Raw genomic sequence first — 12,801 nt, forward strand, 5'->3', positions numbered from 1 at the left:
GAGATAGAGAGAGAGAGAGAGAGAGAGAGAGAGAGAGAGAGAGAGTGTAAGAGGGAGGGGAGAGAGAGAGAGGGGGAGGGAGAGAGAGGGAGAGAGAGAGAGAGAGAGTAAGAGGGAGGGCGAGAGAGAGGGGGAGGGAGAGAGGGAGAGAGAGAGAGAGTAAGAGAGAGGGAGAGAGAGAGAGTAAGAGAGAGGGAGAGAGAGAGAGAGAGAGAGAGAGAGAGAGAGAGAGAGAGAGAGAGTAAGAGGGAGGGAGAGAGGGGGGGGGAGGGAGAGAGAGGGGAGAGAGAGAGAGAGTAAGAGAGAGGGAGAGAGAGAGAGAGTAAGAGAGAGGGAGAGAGAGAGAGAGAGAGGGAGAGAGAGAGGGAGAGAGAGATAGAGAGTAAGAGAGAGGGAGAGAGAGAGAGAGTAAGAGAGAGGGAGAGAGAGAGAGAGGGAGAGAGAGAGAGATAGAGAGTAAGAGAGAGGAGAGAGAGAGAGAGTAAGAGGGAGGGAGAGAGAGAGAGTAAGAGAGAGGGAGAGAGAGAGAGAGAGAGAGGGAGAGAGAGATAGAGAGTAAGAGAGAGGGAGAGAGAGAGAGAGTAAGAGAGAGGGAGAGAGAGAGAGAGAGAGGGAGAGAGAGAGAGATAGAGAGAGGGAGAGAGAGAGAGAGAGAGAGAGGGAGAGAGAGATAGAGAGTAAGAGAGAGGGAGAGAGAGAGAGTAAGAGGGAGGGAGAGAGAGTAAGAGAGAGGGAGAGAGAGTAAGAGGGAGGGAGAGAGGGATCACAGATAGGGCAGACAGACAGAGAGGGATTAATCAGGACAACAGGATTCGGGGGATGAGAGGTCTAGTGGTATACAGACATAGTAACAGATACAGGACAGGAGGTGAATGGGCCACAGACACAGACTCAGACACAGACTCAGAGTCTGGGTTAAGGACAACAGAACATGGCCTGGTCCAGACCAGAACATTCCAGACCAGTTCCGGAACTCCACAGTGGATCTAGTAACCGTGGTACTACAGACAGCTGTGCACATAGACACCAGAGGAACCGAGACTGGGGATTACAGCCCAGGCAGAGAAGAAAGAAAGGATTGAGAAAGATAACAAAAGAGAAGGGATATGAGAACATATAAACAAGAAGACAACTCCAGCAGTGTGTGAAACAGACAGACAGACAGACAGACAGACAGACAGACAGACAGACAGACAGACAGACAGACAGACAGACAGACAGACAGACAGACAGACAGACAGACAGACAGACAGACAGACAGACAGACAGACAGACAAGATTGAGAGAGAAAGAGAGTCCTAGGCTGGCCAGCGGTGTAGAGGGAGGAGAGAGACGGTGTAGAGGGAGGAGAGAGACGGTGTAGAGGGAGGAGGGCAGACGGTGTAGAGGGAGGAGAGAGACGGTGTAGAGGGAGGAGAGAGACGGTGTAGAGGGAGGAGGGCAGACGGTGTAGAGGGAGGAGGGCAGACGGTGTAGAGGGAGGAGAGAGACGGTGTAGAGGGAGGAGAGAGACGGTGTAGAGGGAGGAGAGAGACGGTGTAGAGGGAGGAGAGAGACGGTGTAGAGGGAGGAGAGAGACGGTGTAGAGGGAGGAGGGCAGACGGTGTAGAGGGAGGAGGGCAGACGGTGTAGAGGGAGGAGGGCAGACGGTGTAGAGGGAGGAGGGCAGACGGTGTAGAGGGAGGAGGGCAGATGGTGTAGAGGGAGGAGGGCAGACGGTGTAGAGGGAGGAGGGCAGACGGTGTAGAGGGAGGAGGGCAGACGGTGTAGAGGGAGGAGGGCAGATGGTGTAGAGGGAGGAGGGCAGACGGTGTAGAGGGAGGAGGGCAGACGGTGTAGAGGGAGGAGGGCAGATGGTGTAGAGGGAGGAGGGCAGACGGTGTAAAGGGAGGAGGGCAGACGGTGTAGAGGGAGGAGGGCAGATGGTGTAGAGGGAGGAGGGCAGGCAGGGTGTAGAGGGAGGAGGGCAGATGGTGTAGAGGGAGGAGGGCAGATGGTGTAGAGGGAGGAGGGCAGACGGTGTAGAGGGAGGAGGGCAGATGGTGTAGAGGGAGGAGGGCACGCAGGGTGTAGAGGGAGGAGGGCAGATGGTGTAGAGGGAGGAGGGCAGATGGTGTAGAGGGAGGAGGGCAGATGGTGTAGAGGGAGGAGGGCAGACGGTGTAGAGGGAGGAGGGCAGACGGTGTAGAGGGAGGAGGGCAGACGGTGTAGAGGGAGGAGGGCAGATGGTGTAGAGGGAGGAGGGCAGATGGTATGGAGGGAGGAGGGCAGACGGTGTAGAGGGAGGAGGGCAGACAGTGTAGAGGGAGGAGGGCAGACGGTGTAGAGGGAGGAGGGCAGATGGTGTAGAGGGAGGAGGGCAGACGGTGTAGAGGGAGGAGGGCAGATGGTGTAGAGGGAGGAGGGCAGATGGTGTAGAGGGAGGAGGGCAGACGGTGTAAAGGGAGGAGGGCAGATGGTGTAGAGGGAGGAGGGCAGATGGTGTAGAGGGAGGAGGGCAGGCAGGGTGTAGAGGGAGGAGGGCAGATGGTGTAGAGGGAGGAGGGCAGATGGTGTAGAGGGAGGAGGGCAGACGGTGTAGAGGGAGGAGGGCAGATGGTGTAGAGGGAGGAGGGCACGCAGGGTGTAGAGGGAGGAGGGCAGATGGTGTAGAGGGAGGAGGGCAGATGGTGTAGAGGGAGGAGGGCAGATGGTGTAGAGGGAGGAGGGCACGCAGGGTGTAGAGGGAGGAGGGCAGACAGGGTGTAGAGGGAGGAGGGCAGACAGGGTGTAGAGGGAGGAGGGCAGACAGGGTGTAGAGGGAGGAGGGCAGACAGGGTGTAGAGGGAGGAAGGCAGATGGTGTAGAGGGAGGAGGGCAGACGGTGTAGAGGGAGGAGGGCAGGCAGGGTGTAGAGGGAGGAGGGCAGATGGTGTAGAGGGAGGAGGGCAGCTGGTGTAGAGGGAGGAGGGCAGATGGTGTAGAGGGAGGAGGGCAGATGGTGTAGAGGGAGGAGGGCAGACGGTGTAGAGGGAGGAGGGCAGACGGTGTAGAGGGAGGAGGGCAGGCAGGGTGTAGAGGGAGGAGGGCAGACAGGGTGTAGAGGGAGGAGGGCAGATGGTGTAGAGGGAGGAGGGCAGATGGTGTAGAGGGAGGAGGGCAGATGGTGTAGAGGGAGGAGGGCAGACGGTGTAGAGGGAGGAGGGCAGACAGGGTGTAGAGGGAGGAGGGCAGACAGGGTGTAGAGGGAGGAGGGCAGACAGGGTGTAGAGGGAGGAGGGCAGACAGGGTGTAGAGGGAGGAGGGCAGATGGTGTAGAGGGAGGAGGGCAGCTGGTGTAGAGGGAGGAGGGCAGATGGTGTAGAGGGAGGAGGGCAGATGGTGTAGAGGGAGGAGGGCAGACGGTGTAGAGGGAGGAGGGCAGACGGTGTAGAGGGAGGAGGGCAGGCAGGGTGTAGAGGGAGGAGGGCAGACAGGGTGTAGAGGGAGGAGGGCAGATGGTGTAGAGGGAGGAGGGCAGATGGTGTAGAGGGAGGAGGGCAGATGGTGTAGAGGGAGGAGGGCAGACGGTGTAGAGGGAGGAGGGCAGATGGTGTAGAGGGAGGAGGGCAGACGGTGTAGAGGACTATAGACAGAGGACTACAGACAGAGGACTACAGACAGAGGACTACAGACAGAGGACGACAGACAGAGGACTACAGACAGAGGACTACAGACAGAGGACTACAGACAGACTATAGACAGAGGACTATAGACAGAGGACTATAAACAGAGGACTATAGACAGAGGACTACAGACAGAGGCTGACATCAGGATGACATCAGGATGATGTTGACGGTGTGATTACCTGCTTTGGCTCGTGATGGAAACCTACTGGTGTAGGTACCGCCTCTGATTGCTTTGAAGAAGACATTTATACCGGTTTACACACGTCAAAGTGATGCTCATTTCAGTTTATTTTCTTCCTAGCGCTACACAGATGATTTGAATAATCAACGCTTGAAGATGAGATGTTAATTTGATGAAGCTTTGTAAAACTAGGGTAATAAAACAAAACATCTAATATTATAAGTAACTAATACTACCCCTTGTGGTCGTTTGTGGGAAACGCTGGATTAGAGTTAAACATTGTGTTAGCTGCTCTGGATAGGACCCATTAGGAATAGAATAAGACTAATACTACATCTAATACTATAAGTAACTAATACTACATCTAATACTATAAGTAACTAATACTACATCTAATACTATAAGTTACTAATACTACATCTAATACTATAAGTTACTAATACTACATCTAATACTATAAGTTACTAATACTACATATAATACTATAAGTTACTAATATGACAGCTAATACTATAAGTAACTAATACTACATCTAATACTATAAGTTACTAATACTACATATAATACTATAAGTTACTAATACTACACCTAATACTATAAGTTACTAATACTACATCTAATGCTATAAGTTACTAATACTACATATAATACTATAAGTTACTAATACTACATCTAATACTATAAGTTAATAATACTACATATAATACTATAAGTAACTAATACTACATCTAATACTATAAGTAACTAATACTACATCTAATACTATAAGTTACTAATACTACATCTAATACTATAAGTTACTAATACTACATATAATACTATAAGTTACTAATACTACATCTAATACTATAAGTTACTAATACTACATCTAATACTATAAGTTACTAATACTACATCTAATACTATAAGTTACTAATATGACAGCTAATACTATAAGTAACTAATACTACATCTAATACTATAAGTTACTAATACTACATCTAATACTATAAGTTACTAATACTACATCTAATACTATAAGTTACTAATATGACAGCTAATACTATAAGTAACTAATATTACATCTAATACTATAAGTTACTAATTCTGCATCTAATACTATAAGTTGCTAATACTACATCTAATACTATAAGTAACTAATACTACATCGAATACTATAAGTTACTAATACTACAGCTAATACTATAAGTAACTAATACTGCATCTAATAATATAAGTAACTAATGCTACATCTAATACTGTAAGTTACTAATACTACAGCTAATACTATATGTTACTAATACTACATATAATACTATCAGTTACTAATACTACATCTAATACTATAACCCTAACCCTAACCCTAACCTTAACCCTAACCCTAATACTACATCTAATACTATAAGTTACTAATACTACATCTAATACTATAAGTTACGAATATGACAGCTAATACTATAAGTAACTAATTCTGCATCTAATACTATACGTTGCTAATACTACATCTAATACTATAAGTAACTAATACTACATCGAATACTATAAGTTAATAATACTACAGCTAATACTATAAGTAACTAATACTGCATCTAATACTATAAGTAACTAATGCTACATCTTATACTGTAAGTTGCTAATACTACAGCTAATACTATATGTTACTAATACTACATATAATACTATAAGTAACTAATACTACATCTAATACTATAAGTATCTAATACTACAGCTAAAACACAACAGTAACTAGTATTACATCTAATACTATAAGTAACTAATACTACATATAATACTATAAGTAACTAGTACTACATCTAATACTATAAGTAACTAATGATACAGTGAATACTATAGGTTAGTAATACTACAGCTAAAACATAACAGTAACTAGTATTACATCTAATACTATAAGTAAGTAATACTACAGCTAATACTATAAGTAATTAATACTGCATCTAATACTATAAGTAAGTAATACTACAGATACAAATATAAGTAACTAACTACTGCATCTAATACTATAAGTATGTAATACTACAGATAAAAATATAAGTAACTAACTACTGCATCTAATACTATAAGTAAGTAATATAAGTAACTAACTACTGCATCTAATACTATAAGTAAGTAATATAAGTAACTAACTACTGCATCTACGACTATAAGTAAGTAATATAAGTAACTAACTACTGCATCTAATACTATAAGTAAGTAATATAAGTAACTAACTACTGCATCTACGACTATAAGTAAGTAATATAAGTAACTAACTACTGCTTACGTAGAACAAAGGAAAGTTGGAACATACCTTGGGCTGTCACCTTTCCGTGGCCATTCTGTGACTGCCCTATAGAGGCAATGTTGAGAATAACATCACGTGTACTTTTAACATTACAATCTTGGAAATACCTGTAGCACTACTTTCTAAGACAACAACAGCAACAGCGACAACAACAACAGCGACAACAACAACAGCGACAACAACAACAGCGACAACAACAACAGCGACAACAACAACAGCGACAACAACAACAAGTGATGCACTATTGTAAAGTGACTGTTCCACTGGATGTCATAAGGTGAATGCACCAATTTGTAAGTCGCTCTGGATAAGAGCGTCTGCTAAATGACTTAAATGTAAATGTAAATGTAAACAACGACGACATCAACAACAAACAACAGCGACAACAACAACAGCGACAACAACAACAACAGCAACAACAACAACACGTGACAACAACAACAACAACAACGACAACAACAACACGTGACAACAACAATAACAACAACGACAACAACAACAACAATGACAACAACAACGACAACGACAACAACAACGACAACAACAACGACAACAACGACGATGACAACAACAACAACAATGACAACAACGACAACAATGATGATGACAACAACAACAACAACAACAACAACACGTGACAACAACAACGACAACGACAACAACAACAACAACAACGACAACAACAACAACAACAACAACGACAACAATGATGATGACAACAACAACAACAACAACAACACGTGACAACAACAAACAACGACAACGACAACAACAACAAAACAACACATTCTGTTGCTTCAGCCAAAGCCAGGGATGGTGCTGGATTAAGATTCATAAAGGAACTTAAAATAGAGCATCAAACAACTACCTTTACATTTTTCACCTTCAAACAATTACATTGAATAAACACTTAAATCACACAAGTTATGTCAAATAATTTGTGACAAACTTAACCTTTGAAATTGGTGCAATTGATAGCCGATTATGTTATCTTTAATCAAAGATAAATGTAAGTTGAAGGTAATTTATCGATTCGTCGAGATCTATTTTTTAAAGAAAATAAAGCATTATCCTGATGGACATAAAACAACAAGACATCATGTGGGTTACCATGGGTTACCATGGGTTACCGTGGGTTACCATGTAGGAAAAAACGTGACAACTCGAGACACGAGAGAGTCACACATAAACACCAGTGCAAGCCCCCCCCCCCGAACAAACAGCAGCCAACACACACTACGGACCCTACAGTAAATAGCAGCAACCCAGCACCAACACACACTACGGACCCCACAGTAAATAGCAGCAACCCATCACCAACACACACTACGGACCCCACAGTAAATAGCAGCAACCCAGCACCAACACACACTACGGACCCCACAGTAAATAGCAGCAACCCAGCACCAACACACACTACGGACCCCACAGTAAATAGCAGCAACCCAGCACCAACACACACTACGGACCCCACAGTAAATAGCAGCAACCCAGCACCAACACACACTACGGACCCCACAGTAAATAGCAGCAACCCAGCACCAACACACACTACGGACCCCACAGTAAATAGCAGCAACCCAGCACCAACACACACTACGGACCCCACAGTAAATAGCAGCAACCCATCACCAACACACACTGCGGACCCCACAGTAAATAGCAGCAACCCAGCACCAACACACACTACGGACCCCACAGTAAATAGCAGCAACCCAGCACCAACACACACTACGGACCCCACAGTAAATAGCAGCAACCCAGCACCAACACACACTACGGACCCCACAGTAAATAGCAGCAACCCATCACCAACACACACTACGGACCCCACAGTAAATAGCAGCAACCCATCACCAACACACACTACGGACCTCCACAGTAAATAGCAGCAACCCAGCACCAACCTACAGACCCCCACAGTAAATAGCAGCAACCCATCACCAACCTACAGACCCCCACAGTAAATAGCAGCAACCCATCACCAACCTACAGACCCCCACAGTAAATATCAGCAACCCATCACCAACCAACCTACAGACCCCCACAGTAAATATCAGCAACCCATCACCAAGACACACTACAGACCCCCACAGTAAATATCAGCAACCCATCACCAACCAACCTACAGACCCCCACAGTAAATAGCAGCAACCCATCACCAACCTACAGACCCCCACAGTAAATATCAGCAACCCATCACCAACCAACCTACAGACCCCCACAGTAAATAGCAGCAACCCATCACCAACCTACAGACCCCCACAGTAAATATCAGCAACCCATCACCAACCAACCTACAGACCCCCACAGTAAATATCAGCAACCCATCACCAAGACACACTACAGACCCCCACAGTAAATAGCAGCAACCCATCACCAACCTACAGACCCCCACAGTAAATAGCAGCAACCCATCACCAACCAACCTACAGACCCCCACAGTAAATAGCAGCAACCCATCACCAACCTACAGACCCCCACAGTAAATATCAGCAACCCATCACCAACCAACCTACAGACCCCCACAGTAAATATCAGCAACCCATCACCAACCAACCTACAGACCCCCACAGTAAATATCAGCAACCCATCACCAACCAACCTACAGACCCCCACAGTAAATATCAGCAACCCATCACCAACCTACAGACCCCCACAGTAAATAGCAGCAACCCATCACCAACCTACAGACCCCCACAGTAAATAGCAGCAACCCATCACCAACCAACCTACAGACCCCCACAGTAAATATCAGCAACCCATCAACCAACCTACAGACCCCCACAGTAAATAGCAGGAACCCATCACCAACCTACAGACCCCCACAGTAAATAGCAGCAACCCATCACCAACCTACAGACCCCCACAGTAAATAGCAGCAACCCATCACCAACCTACAGACCCCCACAGTAAATATCAGCAACCCATCACCAACCTACAGACCCCCACAGTAAATATCAGCAACCCATCACCAACCTACAGACCCCCACAGTAAATATCAGCAACCCATCACCAACCAACCTACAGACCCCCACAGTAAATATCAGCAACCCATCATCAACCAACCTACAGACCCCCACAGTAAATAGCAGCAACCCATCACCAACCTACAGACCCCCACAGTAAATATCAGCAACCCATCACCAACCAACCTACAGACCCCCACAGTAAATATCAGCAACCCATCACCAACCAACCTACAGACCCCCACAGTAAATATCAGCAACCCATCACCAACCAACCTACAGATCTGGCCCCACAGTAAATATCAGCAACCCATCATCAACCAACCTACAGACCCCCACAGTAAATAGCAGCAACCCATCACCAACCTACAGACCCCCACAGTAAATAGCAGCAACCCATCACCAACCTACAGACCCCCACAGTAAATAGCAGCAACCCATCACCAACCTACAGACCCCCACAGACCATCTGGCTGGACTTACTTGCACTGGAGGCTGCTGCTACAGACGCAAAATACGGATGACTGCTGTCTGGATCAGAGCGATAGAGATGGTCAACCCAGGGAGAGAGAGACAGAGAGGGGGGAGGTAGGAAGGTGGAGGAAGGGGGAGAAAGAGAGAGAGATGGTCAACCCAGGGAGAGAGAGACAGAGAGGGGGGAGGTAGGAAGGTGGAGGAAGGGGGAGAAAGAGAGAGAGATGGTCAACCCAGGGAGAGAGAGAGAGAGAGATGGTCAACCCAGGGAGAGAGAGAGAGATGGTCAACCCAGGGGAGAGAGAGAGAGATGGTCAACCCAGGGGGAGAGAGAGAGAGATGGTCAACCCAGGGAGGGAGAGAGAGAGAGAGATGGTCAACCCAGGGGGAGAGAGAGAGAGAGATGGTCAACCCAGGGGAGAGAGAGAGATGGTCAACCCAGGGAGAGAGAGAGAGAGATGGTCAACCCAGGGAGAGGAGAGAGAGAGAGATGGTCAACCCAGGGGAGAGAGAGAGAGATGGTCAACCCAGAGAGAGAGAGATGGTCAACCCAGGGAGAGAGAGAGATGGTCAACCCAGGGAGAGAGAGAGATGGTCAACCCAGGGAGAGAGAGAGAGAGAGAGATGGTCAACCCAGGGAGAGAGAGAGAGATGGTCAACCCAGGGAGAGAGAGAGAGAGAGAGATGGTCAACCCAGGGAGAGAGAGAGAGAGAGAGATGGTCAACCCAGGGAGAGAGAGAGAGATGGTCAACCCAGGGAGAGAGAGAGAGATGGTCAACCCAGGGAGAGAGAGAGAGAGATGGTCAACCCAGGGAGAGAGAGAGAGAGATGGTCAACCCAGGGAGAGAGAGAGAGAGATGGTCAACCCAGGGAGAGAGAGAGAGAGAGAGAGATGGTCAACCCAGGGAGAGAGAGAGAGAGAGATGGTCAACCCAGGGAGAGAGAGAGAGAGAGATGGTCAACCCAGGGAGAGAGAGAGAGAGATGGTCAACCCAGGGAGAGAGAGAGATGGTCAACCCAGGGAGAGAGAGGGAGAGAGAGAGAGAGAGATGGGGGAGGTAGGAAGGTGGAGGAAGGGGGAGAAAGAGAGAGAGATGGTCAACCCAGGGGAGAGAGAGACAGAGATGGGGGAGGTAGGAAGGTGGAGGAAGGGGGAGAAAGAGAGAGAGATGGTCAACCCAGGGAGAGAGAGAGATGGTCAACCCAGGGAGAGAGAGGGAGAGAGAGAGAGAGAGGGGGGGAGGTAGGAAGGTGGAGGAAGGGGGAGAAAGAGAGAGAGATGGTCAACCCAGGGAGAGAGAGAGAGATGGTCAACCCAGGGAGAGAGAGAGAGAGATGGTCAACCCAGGGAGAGAGAGAGAGAGAGAGAGATGGTCAACCCAGGGAGAGAGAGAGAGAGAGATGGTCAACCCAGGGAGAGAGAGAGAGAGAGATGGTCAACCCAGGGAGAGAGAGAGAGAGAGATGGTCAACCCAGGGAGAGAGAGAGAGAGAGAGAGAGAGAGATGGTCAACCCAGGGAGAGAGAGAGAGAGAGAGAGAGAGAGATGGTCAACCCAGGGAGAGAGAGAGAGAGAGGGGGAGGTAGGAAGGGGGAGAAAGAGAGAGAGATGAAAGGAGGGAGCGAGAGAAAGAGAAAGAGAGGGGGAGGGAGATCCCCCCCCCCACATACCTGTCCCATGTGATGTGCAGTTAAAGTAGCCAGGTGTCTCTTATCGATGCCTAATAATCATCATCAGACTGTGTGTTCATTTGACTTGAGTGGCGAGATAAATATTAAACAGAGAATCACGGGGAGACAGAGCTCTCACTCCCTGATCTAATGTGGTTTCAGAATGGCATCACAACAATGTACAAATCAGCACATGATCCATGATCGTGATGGTCGCGGTAAAGGATTCTCCACGGTGATAGCTGACATACCGTCTGTCCTTAAAGTGGATCTACTGTTGGATTGGTTATACATTAGCCAATCAGGATTGGCATTACTGGATCAGATCTTACATTAGCCAATCAGGATTGGTATTACTGGATCAGTTCTTACATTAGCCAATCAGGATTGGCATTACTGGATCAGATCTTACATTAGCCAATCAGGATTGGTATTACTGGATCAGTTCTTACATTAGCCAATCAGGATTGGTATTACTGGATCAGTTCTTACATTAGCCAATCAGGATTGGTATTACTGGATCAGTTCTTACATTAGCCAATCAGGATTGGCAGTACTGGATCAGATCTTACATTAGCCAATCAGGGGATGCAGAGAAGGATGGAGTCAGTCATGTCACTCTGTATCTCAGTAAATACTCCTCTATACACATAACATAACATACATGGAGCCATACATTTAATCTGGAAGAAAAGTACATCAAATCAAATCACATGTGCTTTTACACCTGCATTGCTTGCTGTTTGGGGTTTTAGGCTGGGTTTCTGTACAGCACTTTGAGATATCAGCTGATGTAAGAAGGGCTTTATAAATACATTTGATTTGATTTTCATTTATTAAATCACATGTAATGTATATAAATCTGAAAGCACAATGTTTGTGTTTCTGAGTGTGTGTGTGACTCACCTGTATCCCTGGCTTTGTGGACAGCAGCGCGGGGCTTGGCTGTTGTCGTAGTGGTGGTGGGTGGGAGGGTTGTGGTGGTAGTGGGTGGAGGTGTGGTGGTGGCCGTAGTGGGTGGAGGTGTGGTAGTCCTGGTGGGTTCTGGTGTTGTAGCCGGCATTACGGTAGTGACCACAGGGGCTTTGGTCTCTTTCTGACCTGAAAAAGACGAGGAGAGGAGAGTGTGAGGAGGGGGGGAGGGGAGAGGGAAGAGGAGAGGAGAGGTGGAGGGGAAGTGAGGAAAGAGGGAGGAGGCGAGGAAGGAGGAGAGGAGGGGAGGGGAGAGAGATAAGGAGAGGAGAGGAGAGGAGAGAGAGAGATAAGGAGAAGAGGGGAGAGGGGGAGAGAGGAGGGGAGAGGAGAGGTGGAGGGGAAGTGAGGAAAGAGGGAGGAGGCGAGGAAGGAGGAGAGGAGAGGAGAGAGATAAAGTGTTGCTCGTTCTTTACCTGCATGTCTCCTATCAACCAGGTGTTCCTCTATCTTTACCTGCATGTCTCCTATCAACCAGGTGTTTCTCTATCTTTACCTGCATGTCTCCTATCAACCAGGTGTTTCTCTATCTTTACCTGCATGTCTCCTATCAACCAGGTGTTTCTCTATCTTTACCTACATGTCTCCTATCAACCAGGTGTTTCT

At 47.4% G+C, this 12,801-nt stretch overlaps 1 protein-coding gene across 5 annotated transcripts in view; it reads right to left on the reverse strand.

The window, feature by feature from the left end:
- Nucleotides 1-12,801, reverse strand: part of vit (vitrin) — a 91,683-nt gene that overhangs the window by 34,463 nt on the left and 44,419 nt on the right. For 3 of the 5 annotated variants that reach the window (XM_046368426.1, XM_046368424.1, XM_046368422.1), the window contains exons 7-10: nucleotides 12,130-12,324; nucleotides 9,562-9,609; nucleotides 6,116-6,154; nucleotides 3,827-3,877 (exon numbers count right to left, since the gene is read on the reverse strand). In XM_046368426.1, coding sequence (XP_046224382.1) covers nucleotides 3,827-3,877; nucleotides 6,116-6,154; nucleotides 9,562-9,609; nucleotides 12,130-12,324 — 333 coding nt within the window. The remainder of the gene's footprint in view (nucleotides 1-3,826; nucleotides 3,878-6,115; nucleotides 6,155-9,561; nucleotides 9,610-12,129; nucleotides 12,325-12,801) is intronic. The other 2 variants (XM_046368423.1, XM_046368425.1) reach the window with 2 other exon arrangements.

This window comes from Oncorhynchus gorbuscha, linkage group LG11, assembly GCF_021184085.1.
Source record: "Oncorhynchus gorbuscha isolate QuinsamMale2020 ecotype Even-year linkage group LG11, OgorEven_v1.0, whole genome shotgun sequence".
NCBI classification, from domain to species: Eukaryota; Metazoa; Chordata; class Actinopteri; order Salmoniformes; family Salmonidae; genus Oncorhynchus; species Oncorhynchus gorbuscha.